The 18,160-nt window shown below is 45.0% G+C and overlaps 2 protein-coding genes across 2 annotated transcripts; both read right to left on the reverse strand.

Annotated features, from left to right (window-relative positions):
* Positions 1-1,346: 1,346 nt before the first annotated feature.
* LOC131302488 (linamarin synthase 2-like) lies at positions 1,347-5,018 on the reverse strand. The gene is made up of 2 exons (XM_058329157.1): positions 4,411-5,018; positions 1,347-2,876 (listed from the first exon to the last, which is right to left on the reverse strand). The coding sequence occupies exons 1-2, from the start codon at positions 4,919-4,921 to the stop codon at positions 1,939-1,941; spliced, it is 1,449 nt and encodes a 482-aa protein (XP_058185140.1). The 5' UTR covers positions 4,922-5,018; the 3' UTR covers positions 1,347-1,938.
* A 10,763-nt stretch (positions 5,019-15,781) lies between these two features.
* Positions 15,782-16,429, reverse strand: LOC131303139 (uncharacterized). Its single transcript, XM_058329931.1, has one exon. It carries the CDS (start codon positions 16,427-16,429, stop codon positions 15,782-15,784), a length of 648 nt encoding a protein of 215 aa, XP_058185914.1.
* Positions 16,430-18,160: the final 1,731 nt, after the last annotated feature.

An 18,160-nucleotide genomic window follows, 5' to 3' on the forward strand; every position in this document is an offset into this window, starting at 1 on the left:
GAACTTACACACGCTGCTTCTTGTTTTTGCCCCATCAATTCCCTTCCCTTTTCTATCCCTCCACAAATCTTTTCAGAAATCCAAAATCCACAAACGTATTAAACTCACATAGCAACATGAAGGAAGAAGAAGTAAAGGAAATTACTGGATGAATAGGTACAATAACGAAGACCCATCTTCAAAATCAATAAGAATATGGAAGAATTTTTGCATAATCTGAGATTACTCTAATCCTGGACATGCAAATTCTCTGGAAAACAATTAAATAGTTGGTGATTGAGTGGCCAAATATATATCAGCACAATGCCGGTGTTGTATGCAATATCACCTCTCAATTTGGCAAGAACTGAATCATGAGCAAGCCAATATTTTAGGGTTTAATATAGATGCATTGAGCAATCAGCCCTAAAAAAGGTGGAAGATTAAGTAGTAGTTTCTCAATAAAGCAAACGATTAAGCATGATACATGATGATAGTAACCAAGAAGAAACTATATCACAACAACGTTTGAATTCTAAGGAGTTTTGCACTTGTTCATAAGAATTAGTGTCGGACAGAAGCATGAATGCAAAGTCTCATTAACTAATAGTACAAGCTTTCTAATTGTCTAATTTTTTTAGACATGACAGGTCGACAATCTACTTTAGTCAAGCTCTTATATGCCTGCAACCTTTATAACTGTAAGAAAAGATTATACACCTTGTTTTTTATCGGCGAAATTCAGTAGTGTTAGAATAGTTAGATTAACACATTGAAAGGAAAGTTGAACTCTTAACCTCATTCCCCCCGGCACCTAAGTGCACTATAGATGCCGTTTAGCCTACACATTTACCCATTTCTAATTTGCACTGGGATTTCTTCTTCCTCAGGCCTCAATCCCGACTTCGTTGCATCCTCTTCCATCCGTAGTAAGATTGGCCCCTCGAAAAGAATAGAAGGATGTGAAATGGTTTATATACGTTCATAGTGGAGTAGTAGCCGCCCATGTAAACTCCGATCTCCTTTGCAAAAACTACACCAACACCATATTTTAAAACTTTACCCCAAGCCATAATATCCTACATACTCTTGAAGCTTCTTTTCACATTGTTAGCATACTACACCTACCCACTTAACATGAACAAGGAAAATGCATGTTCTTATCTAAATACCAAGACCACCTTCATCTAGTAACCTGTTTCAAACAAATCACATTTGTCGTAGGACACAAACACGACAACAGTTAGTTAAATCCAAGAAGATTTGCACTGTTGCTCGATCCTTTCTGGTATAGGATGCTTTCGCTCATCCTATCGGCTAATGCAGTTAATAAAAGCGAATTTTTGTACTAAGGGGAGAGAAAGCCCTTAAATCCAAGACCAAGAAATGTTGAGTAATTCTATCGAACAATTGGTGTGCAATCTGTTTACATCGGTTTGAAAACAGGGCTGTATATATGTTGGTCGAACTAAAATTTGTGAATAAAGTTTCTGCCAATGTAGTATTTGCTTACAACCCATGAAGATGAAGATGGCGGAACAGAGGATGGAAAAGATTGAACTTACTACACAATTTTTTTTGGCGCCTGGAACTTTGGCTGTACAGGGAGGTGCAGTGGAAGATTGAATTGAAGGGTGGTGATGAAGATGGAAGGGAGTCGGAGGGAGTGTCCGTTGAAGCGCTTGGGTAGCCGTTTGGTTGTTTAACTGGATGCTTTGTTTAACCGGATGCATCGTAGTACAGTAGTGATGAAATTCGTTTTGAGATTCTAATTTCTATTAAAACCTCTCAGCAAGGAGGCGTTACCGAAGGGAACACCAATGCGTCGTCGAGAAAGATTACCGAAGGGACAGTGCCTCCATCGGCTGGCGCTCGCCACCCATCTCATTGAAATAGGAAAAAAGGAGAAAGGCGGACCAAATCCTCATTTGTTTGTTGAAATGGTAATCCATTCATTAGTTACTCCACATAACGAAGAGCCTCCTTAATGAATCTATCCAAGTTGCTGTAAGATGATCCGCCAACATTAGCAGCTTCTTCAGCCTTCATCTTCCACTTCTTGGCTCTGCTCCTCATTTCCTTCCCTTTCTCCCCTTCCATCATATCCCGGACAAGAGCCTTGACTTCTTCGCGCTTCACATCATGATCCACCTCCGCTCCGATCCCCCAACGCGTGCACGCATACCGACAATTCGTTTGTTGGTCGGCAAAGAAAGGCCAACAGATCACCGGCATGCCTCCACATACTGTTTCCATCATTGAATTCCACCCGCAGTGTGTCAGAAATGCACCAACCGACGGGTGTGACAGCACTTCGGCTTGGGGGCACCAACTCACGAGCAAACCCCTATCCTTAGTTTCTTCCAAAAGTTCTTCAGGCAATATAGCCGAATCCCCAACCACAATATCAGGCCTAACCACCCATAAAAATGGGTGATTGCTATTTGCAAGGCCCCAAGCAAACTCTCTCAAGTGTTCCCCACTCATTACCGTCACGCTCCCGTAGTTCACGTACACGACAGATTCAGGCTCTCTTCGGTCTAGCCACTGGAGAGACTCCGAGTTCTCTTTCCATAAGCTTGGATTTATTGAATTGATTCGAGTGTCAGTCACGTGCCTGCTGCACAGAAAGTGAAGTGGCCCTACTGTATAAATGCGGGGGAAGAAATTGGACGCGATCGCCTCTAGAACTTCTTGTTCGAATTCATCAAAGGTGTTGAAGATGATCGCAGGAGACTTCAAGCAATTTTGTGCCTCTTCTCCCATGAAGTCGAACATGATGTGGTTGGGATTGGTGGTTCGGAGGTGGCTCGGGAGGTCCTTCAACCGTATGTCTCTCATGCCCGGTATCCAATCGATAGGAGTATCCAGAGTACCATCACTCATGAAGTTCTCATCTAAAGGTACATGAAAAAATTTGACATTTTTATTCGGTAGATTTCACAAATTTAAAATGATCAGATGCTTCAGCTTTGGTAGCTATGTGTCTATACATCTATTACCACCACAATCATTTCCGAACACTTGTGTAGACTGCTCTTTGTCCTTAACGTTAGTTTGTAGGGCTTGAAGGAGGTGAACATGGTGCAAAAAATAGATGGGAAGCACCAGGGTTTTAAATAACTGCCGTCACGTACCATATCAGCAGTTACGTAACGGGATTTTGGACCTTCATACCGTTATTTCCTTATGTATCAGCCGATATATGGCTTTATCATTGATACCGTTATGCTTCCCGATACAATAATTTAAAACCCTGGGGCGCCCAATTATAACCACATCTTGGCAATTTTGCTGATCAAAACAGAAACTTGCGAATTGAGACCATTTATTTTCCAAGAAAAAAAATACCTTAGCCTCTTTTGATGTGAAATAGAAACATGCAAGTCTAACCAAATGAAACTTAAGGGATGGGAAAATCCACTAATGAAAGGATCAGGGTTCAAGCTCCATCTGAGAGGTTTGGGATTCAGGGCTATGGATAGCATCTGAAATTCTATCTTTGTGGACTAACCTACTAACACCTACTGATGTATACAATATTGACAAAAAAAACTATATATGCTGTGCGGATCCAAAAAAAAAAAACCAAATATATATGCCCGACAACTAGAAACTAAATTACATTGTGCTCCTTATACTATGACCTTTCCACGTTAGTGTAACAAGTTTAAAAATTATCACTTTGGTCCCTTATGAGATGGAGTAGCTTTCTACAGTATTTAGTCCAATTAATTCGACAATATGCTCACTAACGAGAAGTTCACGTAATGCCAAGTGTCTTCACCTGTTTAGGTCACATTAATGTTACATGGTACTTTCATTAGCTAATTCGACGATTACAGGGTCGCATAGGATGCAATTGTATGATACTAGGAAAATTGAATAGTTCATTAGCCGAATTCAAAACACAAACTTAAGCGCCCAAAACGAGAATTGATTGATTTAGAAGGGGCAAAGTGCAGTAACCAAAAGAACCAAACTTCTCCAATTGACTCACAAGGTCGTTTTAGATGTATTGCTCCGTTCCCTAATTTTAGCTCACTGTAACATGTCGCTCCGATATTTGTGATGAATTCCGTATTGTAAGTGTCGTTAGACTTACATTAATAATACTTTTCACTTTTGTCAAAAAAAAAATAAAAAAATCGTGTCGTTTTCTGAATACAAAAGTAATTTCGTACTTAATTTTCAAATAATTTTGCACCGATGTAAATAACTAATTGAGATATTTAAATTGATGCTTGAAATATCAAAAAAGGCACACAAGCTTTTGTTTCAGTGAAAAAATGGCACGATTTTTAGTAGGGAATCGAAATTATGGGACGGGGAGAGAAACAATTTGGGAGTCCTACAACAGTGAGACCAACATATTTTGAACTGGATCATGATCAAGTGAACTAGAGAAAATTTTAAGTCCAAGAAAAGTACCTTTAAATGGAAAAATTCCTCTTTTGATGAGTTCCCTGTAATGAAGATATCCCATGAAGGAACAAGCCGAAGCAGTCCAAAACTGAACCTCAGGTACTCCAATTTCCTCAGCCGCTTCTATCCCGAAGCTCATCACGCCATCCGACACCACACAAGTAACCGGAGGCGAGCCCGCCGTAGAATTCAACCTCTTCAGCAGCTCCACAAACGGACCCAAGCAGTTCTTCCGGGTCGAATCGCACAGCGCCGGGACGTCCTGGGTCGCGTCCCGATCCGACGGGGGAAGTCCGTCGGGTATGGTCTCGAACCGGAATCCCGGCAGGCCAGATACGGATTCGGTCCCTTTGGACCGGATCAGGCGCCTGTGGTTGAACTCGGTGTTGACGAAGGTGACGTGGAAGCCACGTGAGTGGAGGAGCTTTGATAGGTGCATCATGGGGGTGACGTGGCCTTGTGATGGGTAGGGAACGCATACCACATGGGGCTTCTTTCTGGTTTCTGCTGAATCCATTGTTGTTCTTTTGGGAAAGGAGTTCTATCTGACCAGTTTGGTATTGAAAAAACAAAAAGGTTTCTAATCATTCAGGTACTTTACCCCTACCAATAATATTCTTTTTATCTTTCAAAATATATCAGGGTGGCTTTCGTATTCTCCAAATTGTTAATTAATTGCACTCTCAAGATGAGTGCGAAAATCAGTAGTATTAGTACATCCGATCGACCAAGAGAGAACAAAGAATAGTTATGGCCCTTTTTTAGGAATGACAAGAAATTCATCTATTTAGTTTTAATATATAAAGGGAGAGCAACTTTTAGTGTCATTTTTATGTGGAAGGCTTTTTGGAAGTCCCAAAATACCCTTCCAAAAAAAGTAGAAAATAATATGTTCTCTTTCTGACTTTAAGGGTAGAAAAGAATTTGCATCTAATTAATTGGGAACCCACGTTCCATAACGGCTCCCGCTAACATTCTACAATGGTGACAGTTGTGCTACAGGTACAGCAACCCACGTATAGCATGCTGCGTATAGATTCATTTTGTGTCCATCTCGAATCTTACAAAGATGATCGAAGCTACTCATTTTGTTCTTAATATATTGTTTAGGGTCTCTGTAAAAAATCATCTCAATCCGATACCGGTAAGGGCGTTTATGAATCATCTAACTTTGCTTCAGAAATTCAGGCCAAATTCTGAAGCAAAGTTGTATTATTCCTAAACGCCCTTACCGGTATCAGATTGAGATAAAATTTTACAAGGATCCTAAACGATATATATTAAACAAAATGAGCGGCTCCGATCATCTTTGTGAGACCCGAGACGGGCGCAAAACAAATCTGTGCGCTGCTGCTTTACGGGGTTTGCTTTACCCTTAGCATTTCTGCAATGGTGAACTCTCTTATAGCAGAGTAATTCACAACTTCTCGTTCAATATATATCGAGCACCAGAGTACTTATCATGGAAAAAGAATGGTGATTCCCAATTTGGAGGTTAAAGAAAGGAATTTGGGTAAGAATGCATCCTTTAATTTCACCATTAACCTCTCTGTCTTACGTTGAAAAGATTGGTTATATAATATCATCCTCATCACTTGCACATGCACGCATCGTGCTTGCCCCCGGCGCTACCGCACTAGTATAATACAAGTTAGAAGGTTAGTAAGTTTAGCTAATGTACTCCAAGTTTTGAACTCGAGATCTTAATAAATCTGGAATAAAGATCTAAACAACTGGACCATCTTGCAAGTTTACACTTATAATAGGGTTGATTTATGTAGCAAATGAGATTGTCAATCGCTGTCATGGCACTAATCAATCAAAGTGGTGTGGACTATTAGGTACTCTAGTATGTTCTTTCTTTAATCAATCAAAGTGGTGGGTTCGTATTATTTCATGACCATATATACCTTCGCTATCTCAATTTATTGCAACCTAATGAATAATTGATTATGCGTATTAATTGATAATAGTTTCTCTAATCAATATAAATTTTGTCAACAAATTTTTGGGAGCAGGGGCCGGACACGAATGAGTTCTATTAACAAAATTTATATATATTTTTTGATCGGCAAAGATTATTTCAAGCATCACGATGATAAAAAATGAAATCAGTAAAATACAGTCGGGAAAGAAAACCATATATAGATAGAGCCTCGAAGAGTTTACAATACCCTCATACTACTGATCTCGCAAAAACTTAACCTACATCTTTGCTTCTCAAAGTTTTCTATCATTACAATAGAAAAAACAAGAGGAAAAGAAAAACAGCTAGCAAAGAGCTAACTGCATGCAAACGCCCCTCCAAATCCCTCACGCTGCTGCCATCACTGAGATTTCCACACGCTCAAGGATGGAGTCAGGAGAGCTAGCTAGTCCCCCCTACAATTTTTAAAAATCCTACTTTTACGTTGAAAAAAAATTATCATCAAATAATTTTTTTGATTGTGTATATTCCCCCCACCCCCCACAAAAAAAAATAATAATAATAAAAAAAATAAAATAAAAATAAAATTCTGGCTCCGACTCTAGTACTCACGCTAACATTGCAAATAAATGCTTGAACCAAATAATTAAAGAAACTATTATCCCAAATGAGTTCTAATTCAATTTATCCAAATATTTTATTCATCTCAACAAGAGAAATTAGACAAGTAATTTTTTATTTTTTATTTACTTTTACCTAAAAAAACAATAGAGGAATTGGACAAGTAGATTTTTTTTTACTTTTATTCGTCTTGCCTTTTATTTTCATTCTGTGGGGCTCTGTTCCGGATGGTTCGTCCTTTTTGAATGGTGGTTCGGGGTTAGCTCCTGCCTCCTTTGCTCAGTCCTGCAAAACGAAGCACGACTAAGAGACCACACCGGAGGTTCTCCGGGATGGCCCTCCGGTGCAAGAGTCAGTTTGCTTGCAAGGAAGAGTTAAAGATTGGGAGCTAGGGTTTTGTTTGAGCATACCTCTTCCAAGAAGGCATAATGGGATATTTATAGGAAACCCTTCGCTTGGTCTCCAAGATTGCACCAACGCTTGACACGCGTCGGCTGATGTCACTGTTGCATCACGTTTAGGGTTTTGCAACCGTTTTTACGATGAGCTGGCACCTTCACGTGCCACCATCATTGTCCTCATAACCGTTCAGATGATGTCACAACCATCATCATAGCCATGGTTGCTGTTCTGATGCGGATGAGCTGGATCGTCGGCCAAGCCATGCTCGGCATCGAGCATGTTGTGGGACCTTCGGCAGCTATCCAAACGAACGTTTCCTCTGCCCCGAGCAGGTATAGGGAATAGATTATTAAAGGAGGTGTAATTAGAGGAAAACTTGGTGACAGGGACCTTCGGCTACGGTTGCTGATCCGAACGTCCAAAGAGAGATGTCTTGGAGTTGAAAGTAATGCTAGATCACGCTCGGAATGGCCGAGCCATTTTGCTCGGCCTCCTACAATAGCCCCTCAACCCATGCCGAAGCTTTTCACTCGGTATGGGTTGATTTAAGATTTGGCCGAGCTTGAACCTTCGGCAGATTAATCCGAGCCCCACATAAGGTAACAGCTGTCGAGTATTCGAACGGGTGTGTCAGTTGAAAGGACATCTAGGCAGACGAGGAGACGGCTGGCATGGGTAAAGGCTTCAGTCGCCATGTGTCACGTAGAGGTTGGCGAGGGGTTCGGCGGTGAAATGATGGGCGGGAAATTCGAAAAGGCCCGCTCTGCTTATAAATAGTGGTGAGGGAGGAGAGAGAAAGTTCTTCTGCACTTTCTCTCTCTAGCGCTTGGAGCTTCTCTCTCTTCATTTTCGTTCCAGAACTCAGCTTGAATCCAGATCCTCAACTTCAAGCCCCAAATCAACTGAAATCTTCAGGTATGTCATCGATTCTTATCGTTTTAGTCTTTCTCTCGCTTTTTATGCTTATTTTCTGGGTTTTTGGGATGGCTTTGGGGATTTTTGTACTGTATGAACAGTAGATTTCTGGGGAGAATGATGATCTTCATCCCTGAACTCAACTTGTTCTTCCGAGCCCCCAAAGGATGTCTGGGGCTCGCCGAACGATTTCCTTGATGGGGTAAATAACCGAACGTTCCCCAACTCTTTTGTTTTGCCGAACGTAGGTTGTCTTATAGAATTACCGAGCCCACTATAGGTTAGCATGTGACTCGTGAGCCGATAAGATGAACCGAACTTCCAAACGATCTTCTTTGCCGACGCAGATTTCACTAGCTTAATACCCCTTTGTTCTTTTCCTAGGTCTGGCTCACGAGGTCATCGACGTGTCATCAGACTCGGATTGCTCGGAAACCGAATCCGATCGTCAATTCCTCAGCGAGCTTATCGAGTGGCGTAGGTTGAGGAATAGCCGAGCGGTTGTATCTTCTTCAACAAGGATGTCGGCAACTTCTCCAATGATAGACGATTCTAACGCCGAGCGTGACTTCGAGTATGCTGTAGACAGATTTACTACGGAGCCAGAGATTAGTTTTTCTTCTGACACCCCGTCTGAGACCGAGCCACGGGTGGGTCAAGAAGCCAAATCGAGGCTGATGTTAGGGGCCGAAGCTTCAACGTCGGCGCCGAGCGATGCTGATCTTTTCGATAAGGGATTGCTATGCCCTTATGCTCATTACTTTAGTGGCAATTCGGGAGAGTACGCAGCGTTCCGCACGAAGTACGACATTCCCGAGGATGTTCTGATTCACAGAGTCAAGAGCACCGATATTAAAAACCACAGGGATCACCGTCCCAAGCATATAACCGTGCCTCTAATGGCCATCTGCGAGGCCGGGCTTCGGTTCCCCCTTCACCTCTTCCTTAGGGAGATTCTTTGGAAGTTTAGTTTGGCACCTCATCAGTTGGCAATCAACAGTTACCGAATCATCATGTCGGTAATTGCCCTGATAGAGAGCCAAAATCTGGACTTCAGGCCGACGGACCTCTTCTTCACATACACAATGTCACGTCATGGTAAATCTGGCCGTCGGTACCTTTCAACCCGACCTAAGAAGAGCCCTTTGATCCAGGGATTATCCGACACGGACAAATGGGCCGATTTTTACCTTGAAGTTCACGGCAACTACGAGTTTGGTGACGGTTTGCGTCGGTACGCAGTCCCTAAGGTTAAGGATATGAGAGGTATCAACGAACCGTTACTTTCTTATTTTGGTAGAATTTTGCTCGACTATTCTTTCGTTGCTTAACGCTTGCATTCTTGTTATCTTTTGTTTGCAGAGCTCGGTCCTATATCGAAGGGACTCAATACGAATTCTCGAGAGAAAGCTTGTGACACGCTCCTCGCCCAAGTTTGCCGACACGCTCTAACCCTTCTCGACTATAGACCTTCATACAAGGGTGTGCTGAGAAGGAAAGAGAAGAGTAAAGAAGCCGAAGCCGAACTAGGGAAGAAAAAAGCAGGTGCCCCCAAGATAACCGGAGCATCTAAAAAGGGGGGTGCTTCAAACGTCGAAGGCGTTCGGGAGAAGCGGCTACAGGGAGTGCGATTGCCGAAGATCGGATATACCGCCGAGGAGTGGCTCACTCCACTTGGATCCGATATTCTAACCGACCCCGCTGTCGAAGATATGTCAAGGAGGAATATCCCTAGGCCCATCATCCCAACGAAGTCAGCTAACCCTGCTCGCAGCCGTGGCTCTTCCGACCAGCAGCAACAGCAGAAGGAAAAAAAATAGAAGACATCCGAGGATGTTTTGCCACTGAACGTTTCTCAGTCTGTCCCATTGAGCATTGCCCAAGCCTCTCCTCCCAAGGAACAAAGGAATCTTTCCGAGCCTCACATCGACCTTACCGACCCTGAAACCGAGGCTGCCATCCGGCGGCATTTCAGTCCTTCGTACACAATGTCTGACGGAAGGGTCTTGCAATTGAGTGATTCCGTTAAGGAAGAACCAAACCTTGCAGTGACGCTCCTCAGGGGTCTAGCTCTTCCAAGAGACTATGACCAAGTTCCGACCGACCTGATCCCAGGGCTCGGGGAAATGTGCTCGCACCTTGTGCAAGTATTACTTGTGCTTACTTTTGCTTAGTTTTTGTACTTGTGATTTTTCCTTTGTACTTGCCTTGTGGTAATCTTTATCTCCTTGTTTTTAACAGGTTGGACAGGCTGCCCTGAAAGCCTATGACAAGGCCACCAAAGTGTCTGCCGAGCGCGAACGATACAGGTCTGACCGAGATTCCTACCGAACCAAGTGGAGGATCTCAGATCAGCAATCAAAGGATGCGGAGGCAGAGGTGGAGAGACTGAAGAAGGAGCTTGCCGACGTTAAGGCTGCTGCCGAGGCCAATGTTGCAAGGATGAGGGCAGAAGAAAAAGAGAAGCTCAAAGCTGCTGACGCCAAGGGCTATGAGGCCGGAATAAACCGAGCCGCACTGGAGTACACCCAGATAGCACATAAAATGGTGAATGAAGAGCTTGAGGCTCGGCTTCCTGATTTCTTCAAGCTGGGGTATATTGCAGGTGCCGAGGGGACGGCTGCTGTAATGGCCATTCAGGCCGACTCTGGCTTTCTAAAGCAGCTTCTTGAGCCGACTGTGCCTGACTTGGAGCTTCCGTACACCGAAGAGGAGTGCCAACCTTTACCTCTTGAGGATGACGATGAGGAGATGGTCGAAGCGCCTGTGGCCGATCAACAGGAGAAGGTTGGAGATGCTGAAAGCCATCCCGAGGCTCAGGAAAAAGTTACCGAAGATATCCCAGTTTAGGATTTTCTATAAGTGTTTTTTTTGAATATTTTGAACTTTTCTTCTTTGGACTGGATGGCTCCGAACGTTTAGGATTTGCCATGCCAGATGTAATAGTTTTAAGGGGGTCGGCATCGAACGTTTTACCAAGCCGAGCCCTCTTGGTAGGAGATTCTGAATTTCAAGTTTGTGTTTAAATGACTTAGAAAAAATATTTTCTGAGTTTGCTCGCCGAAGGTCAAGCAGCCTTGGCCTGTTTCCAGGTTTATTTACTTGTAACAGCCCCTGCGTTGGTATAAGGCTCGGCTTCAAATGCCAGTCTTATGCCAACGTAATATGTTAAGTAAATGTCTTAAGTGGCAATTTGTTCAAGTCAAAGTATGAACATAGCCGAACCAATATGTTTAATCGAGTTGTGGCTGGAAATCAAATTGTCCGAGCCATAACATGTTTGCACTAAAAAAATCCGAACGTAGCTGTAATTGTTAGAATACCGAGCTTATAGCGATTGATGTTTGAATCATTGTAATCAAATATAAAGAACACTGATGCTTCAGAAGTAGGAGAGGCTTTTCATTAAATAAAAGATGGTCAAAACAAGTACAGCATTGTGGTAGGAGAAAAGTAATAGTCTTGAGGGTTTTTGTGATAGATTGAGACCGATGAGAGACTTCAAAGGTAGGCCTTCCTGAGGTTCAGAGCGTTCCATGGGTTCTCAATTTCCCTTCCCTCTTTGTCTTCTAACTTGTACGAGCCGTTGCCGACCTCTTTAATCACCCTATAGGGTCCTTCCCAATTCGGTTTGAATTTTGTTTTTTGGTTGGCTCGGACCAACTTCCGCCAAACCCAGTCGTCGGCTCTGAACTTCTTGAGCCTTACGCTTCGATTGTAGCCCCAAGCGACTTCCTGCTGATAGTTGGCTAACTTGAGCTGAGCATCGTCTCGCTTTTCTTCGGCTAAGATAAGCTCGGTTGCCACTGCATCATTGTTGGATTCTAGATCAAAAGTTTCAGTGCGCAGGGTCGGGAACCTTGATTCCAGTGGGATGACAGCCTCCATGCCGAAGGCCATTGCAAAGGGAGTTTGGCCAATGGAGCGTCTGGGAGTGGAGTGATAGGCCCAAAGGACCCTAGGCAGTTCCTCGGCCCATTTTCATCGTTTTGAGTCAAGCCGACGTTTGATGCCAGCGCAAACAGTCTTGTTTGTGGCTTCGGCCTGGCCGTTGCCCTGGGGGTAGGATGGGGTTGAATTGAAGAATCTAATTCCGAACTCAGCACAGAGTCCAGTTAACTCTTTTCCGACGAATTGGGAGCCATTATCCGATATAATTGCATAAGGAACCCCGAACCTTGTGACGATGTTCCTCCAAACGAATCGCCGAACGTCTATTTCAGTTGTTGTGACTAACGGCTCGGCTTCCACCCATTTTGAAAAGTAATCCGTTGCAGTGATCAAAAACTTGAAGCCCCCAGGGGCAGTTGGAAGTTTGCCTTCTATATCCAAGCCCCATTGAGCAAAGGGCCATGGACTAGTGATAGGTTTGAGAGATTGAGCGGGTTGCCTTGGTATGGGGGAGAAAAGTTGGCAAGGCTTGCACTTTTTGACCACTTCTTCACAATCCTTCTTCATCCCTTTCCAGAAGTATCCCTGACTGAGAGCTCTTTGACATAGGGAACGGCCGCCAGAGTGACAACCGCAGCTGCCAGAGTGGAGCTCGGTTAAAATAATTGGGACCTCGGTTGGGTGAACGACTCGGAGATATGGCCTGGTGAAACTTTTTCTGTATAGTTGGCCGAGCTCAGAGATCCACTAGTAGGCTGCTTTGCTGCGTACACGGTGGGCCTCCTTTTTGTCAGAGGGAAGAGTATCATCTTTGAGGAACGAGATGATTTCATCCATCCAACTTGGGCCGAGGGAAATGTTGTATACTTCTTCCGATACTTCAAAGCATGGCTGGTGAATCTCGCCGAGGCTGATGTGTCGGTATTCAGATGCTTTGCTTGCCAAGGCCAAACTTGCAAGAGCATCGGCATGAGCGTTGTTCTCTCTGTTGATCTGTTCGATTTGGAATCCTTTGAACCCTCGGATTAGCTCTAGAGCGGTAGCTTGATACTTAATCATTCTTGGGTCCCGAGCTTCATAATCACCTGTTACTTGATTGACGACCAACTGAGAGTCGCAGAACACTTGTAGATCTTCAACTTGTAAACTTGCCGCGGCTCGGAGGCCAGCAAGCAGAGCTTCATATTCGGCTTCGTTGTTTGTGGCTTGGAAGTTGATTGTGATAGCACTTTCATGGAGGACGCCACAAGGGTTTACAAGAACAACCCCTGCACCCGAGCCGTTGCTGTTTGATGCCCCGTCAACGTGCAATTTCCAAACGTCTCCGCTAAATAAGTTCCAAACTTTCCGAGCCTCTTGTTGTTCTAGCATCCCATAATTAGGCTTGACCAATGTTTCCTCGTCCGGGCTTCCAGGGGTGAATTCAGCAATAAAGTCTGCCAATACTTGTGCCTTGATTGCAGTTCGAGGCTCAAAGTGGATATCAAAGTTTGCTAATTCGACCGCCCATTGAGATACTCTGCCTGATAGATCAGCCTTCCTCAAGAGATTTTTAAGTGGAAACTCCGTGAGAACTATGATGGGGTGCTCTTGAAAATAAGGGAGCAATTTCCGAGCTGCTGTAACCAATGCTAGAAGAAGCTTCTCCAGTGGCAGATATCTAGTCTGCGCTGGGAGCAAGGTTCGGCTAGAAAAGTAGATTGGTTGGTCCTCAAGGCCTTCCCGTCGGACAAGTGCCGAGCTCACGGCATGTGGAGAGACATCTAGATAGAGATGAAGAGTTTCAAAAGCTACTGGTTTGACAAGAAGAGGGGCCGAACTGAGATAAGATTTCAGCTCGGCGAGGGCTGCATCACAATCTTCCGTCCATTTGAAACTTCGTCGGCTTTGCTTCTTAAGCGTTTGGAAAAAGACATGGTATTTATCCGATGAGCGGCTAATAAACCTGTTGAGAGCCGCTGCCATCCCAGTTAGCTTCTGAATTTCTTGAGGAGTGGATGGTGGTTTTAATTGCTGAATAGCTAAGATCTGATTCGGATCTGCCTCGATACCGCGCCGAGTAACCAGGTAGCCGAGGAACTTCCCTGAGCTAACTCCGAAGGCGCACTTGTCGGCGTTAAGCCTTAGCTTGTGCTTTTTCAAGATTGCAAAGACCTCGGCGAGATGAGAGAGGTGATTCTCGGCCTTGAGACTTTTCACCACCATATCGTCAATATAAGCCTCCATGATTTCTCCGATGAGAATTCCGAACAACAGGTATATCATTCTTTGGAACGTGGCACCAGCGTTCTTAAGGCCGAACGGCATAACCAGGTAGCAGAAGAGGCCTCTGGGTGTGATAAATGCCGTCTTTTCCATATCGTCGGGATCCATGGCTATCTGGTGGTAGCCTCGGTAAGCATCCAAGAAACTCAGCCGAGCATGACCCGCCGTTGCATCTACCAGTTGATCAATTTTTGGAAGGGGAAGACAGTCTTTCGGACAAGCATCATTCAAGTTGGTGTAGTCCACGCAAACTCTCCATTTTCCATTCTTCTTTTTCACCACCACAGGGTTTGCGAGCCAAGTGGGGTATTGTACTTCTTTGATGGCGCCAGCCTCGAGGAGTTTGCCAACTTCCTCATTAACTGCATCGGTGTGAATGCTGGCCGACCGCCGAGGCTTCTGAATCACAGGCTTTGCTGATTTTGAAACTTTGAGGGAGAGCTGGATGAGCTTTGGGTCAATGCCTGGCATTTCGTACGGCGTCCATGCAAAAACTTCAATGTTGTTTTTGAGGAACTGCAAGGTTTCTTCACTCTCGCCTTGGGATAGACCAGCGCCGAGCATGAAATAACGTGATGCATCCTTGTTAAGTGGGAATTTGATAAGATCTTCAATTGATTTTTCTTCAGGAAGAGATCCGACGTCTTCGAGAACTGGTTTGTCAGGGACTTCAACCCAATGTACTCTTTTGGAGCTTGATGACTTTTCAATGGCCGAGACGTAACACTGTCTGGCTTGTAATTGATCTCCAAATAGGTCCTCTTGTTTGCCGTTAGCGCCGATGTACCTGACCACTTGATGGTAGGTTGAGGCGACGGCTTTGATTGAATGGAGCCAATTTCGGCCAAAGATTGCGTTGTATGGGCTCGGTGCATCTACAACGACGAATTCTTGATTAGAAGCAACCGAGCCCGTAACGACAGGGAGGGTAACCCTTCCGAGAGGCCAAACTGGAGTGCCACTGAAACCAATTAAAGGGACTTCTGCTGGTAATAGGCACGACTGTGCGATTTTGAGCTCGTTGAAGAGAGATAAATACATCACTTCTGCAGAGCTTCCTTGATCAATAAGCACCCTTTTGACCGAGTGAGTTGAGATTTGGAGTGTGACCACCAGAGCGTCGCAATGGGGGGTTTGTATGCGTTGAAGATCTTGCTCGGTGAAGGAGATTGACCAGGGACGCTCGAGCGTTTTGACTCTTTTTGGAGCACGATCGATGGAAAAAACTTGGGAAATATTCTCAGCTTTGACAAGCTCTTGACGAAGCTGTTTTGCTGCCTCCTTTGTTGATGACCCATGAATAACGTTGATTACTCCGACTGGACGCGGAATAAGGTTTTGTCCACCAACGTTCGGCTATCTCCTCGGCGTCTTTGTCCAGTCGATATGATCATCAAGGAGTCCTTGCGCTGCTAAATTCTCCAATAGCGCCTTATAGGGAGCGCAGGCCGTGGTGTAATGCTCGAGCTCATTATGGTACGAGCATCTCTTCCGATTGTTGTTATTGCCTTCTTCTGTGTTTAGTTTGGGAGGGTTCGGCCAAACAAAGAACGGTTCCCTCTCAATCGTACGGAAGAGGAAATAAATTGGCTCTTTGAAAACTGTGGTTTCAGCTATATAGTCATGAGCTTTCGGCCTCTTTTTGTCTGCCACCTTGACTGTGTTGACCTGCTTCTTTGGCTGGACAGCGACCACAGGCTTCGGTGGTGCGATTTGGGGCGTAGGGACATGAAGGCTTTGAGGTACGATTGAGTTTTGTCCTCCTTGGAGTTCTCGCTCGGCGAGGAACTCTTCGTAGGAGCAGAACTGTTCTACCGTCCTCATTAGCTCGTTCATTCCATGAGGGGCCCTTATTGCCAGCTCATCCAGGATCTTGCTTCCTGTTTCCAACCCATTCTTGAAGTTCCTTGCCGCCCAGTATTGATCAACACCGGGTATCTTGTTAAACAGTTGCCAGTAACGTTCGGCATACTTCCGAAGCGTCTCGCCGGGCCTCTTTCTCATCTGTGCCAAGGCATCTTCTTCCTTGGCTTGCTTGTTGCTAGTGATGAACCGATAGTTAAAAGCTCTTTCAAGCTCTTTGAAACAATGGATCGATCCAGCCTCTAATTGATTGAACCAAAGCAAGCCGAGGCGCCCAAGACTTGAGGGGAATGCTTTGCACATGATGGCATCGTCGTCGGTGACGCAAGAGATGGTGCTTCTCTAACTGATGAGATGGGTGTATGCCTCGGTCGTACTGGGATCGAACTTCTGGAACTTGGGTAGATGTAGACCTAGCTTCGGCAACGTTGCTTGGATCTTGGCCGAGAAGGGTGATTCTGTCAATTTTTTCAATTGGTACTCGTGGGTTGGCCGAGGGGGAAGACCTTCCCGAGCGTTTCGAGACTTCTTTAATGCTCGAAATTCTTGTTCCCTTTGTTTGCCTTCGTTCTCATCCTGCCGACGTTGAAATCCCATCTCCCTCTTATCTATGGGGACTTTTCTGTACTCTTCTTCTGGAAGATTTTCGGTATGGTAAACCCTTCGTTGGCTAGGGCGATCGTCTTGCCGAACGACGACACTCACACTCCTTTCACGGTTTTGCCTCCGAGCGCTTACTGAATTTGTTGCTCATCCTTCGTGGGCCTTTTCCCGAGGGACTTCATCATGTTCTATCCGATGGCTCTGGGGACCCTTCCCGTTTCTTCTTGGCGTTCGGCTTCTTTTATGTTCGGATTTGTACGGGATGAGAGCCTGATCGTTGTCTTAGAATTCCACGGTATCGTAGCTTTGGGAGCCCTGGGAGTATTCGTCTCCAGCCGATGAACTTGAGAAAACAGTATGCGGGCTCCCCTTTCATCGTCCTTCTCTGCCTCTATGTCCCGCACCATTGCCGAGACGTTTATGAACTGGTGAGAGCTGCTGCCTAAGGCGAGCGCTATCCCCAGTTCGATGGTCTGTCAATGGTGGGTCCAGGCGGTCGTGGACTGAGATTCTTTTTCGTCGCGCATCAACACCCAAAGGAGGAGGGGTTGGCAGATTTCCTCTCCGGCGCCGACCCTGAGATCCGGAGTGGGATGCCGTTGGAAATTCTTTGGCCTTAATTTTTTCGATTTCCATTCGTAGGAGGGCTACATCAGCGTTGGTCTGTTCTTGTTGCTGTTCTAGCATTTGTACGTATGCTAGAGCATCTTCGCTCAGGCCCACTGGACGTTGGATGGAAGAGCTCACGCCTGGAGGAGTAAATCCAGGAGGGTGAGATGGGGAGGCGGCGTTGATACCAATTTCAGAGGTGATGTGCAAAGAGGAACTGAGGGGTTGAAAGAGAGGAAGTGGTGGTGGTGCTCCGCCCATTGTTCTTTGGAGGAGACTGGTGGAGATCTCGAGGGGTGAAGTTTTTAGGTACGAACGAGGCGGTCGAGGTGGAAGAGCCGTCGTGGATCTGAGAATCAATTTCACGTCGGGTTCACCAAATTGTGGGGCTCCGTTCCGGATGGTTCGTCCTTTTTGAATGGTGGTTCGGGGTTAGCTCCTGCCTCCTTTGCTCAGTCCTGCAAAACGAAGCACGACTAAGAGACCACACCGGAGGTTCTCCGGGATGGCCCTCCGGTGCAATAGTCAGTTTGCTTGCAAGGAAGAGTTAAAGATTGGGAGCTAGGGTTTTGTTTGAGCATACCTCTTCCAAGAAGGCATAATGGGATATTTATAGGAAACCCTTCGCTTGGTCTCCAAGATTGCACCAACGCTTGACAC

This window comes from Rhododendron vialii, chromosome 10a (assembly GCF_030253575.1).
Source record: "Rhododendron vialii isolate Sample 1 chromosome 10a, ASM3025357v1".
Taxonomy (NCBI): Eukaryota; Viridiplantae; Streptophyta; class Magnoliopsida; order Ericales; family Ericaceae; genus Rhododendron; species Rhododendron vialii.

What these genes read in the sequence shown, in the direction of transcription:
- LOC131302488 (XM_058329157.1), bottom strand. Translation starts at nt 4,921, where the DNA reads ATGGATTCAGCAGAAACCAGAAAGAAGCCCCATGTGGTATGCGTTCCC. An exon ending in AGGAATTTTTCCATTTAAAG is followed by an intron (nt 2,877 to 4,410) that starts GTACTTTTCTTG and finishes ATGTACCTTTAG; the next exon opens with ATGAGAACTTCATGAGTGAT.
- LOC131303139 (XM_058329931.1), bottom strand. Translation starts at nt 16,429, where the DNA reads ATGAGAAAGAGGCCCGGCGAGACGCTTCGGAAGTATGCCGAACGTTAC.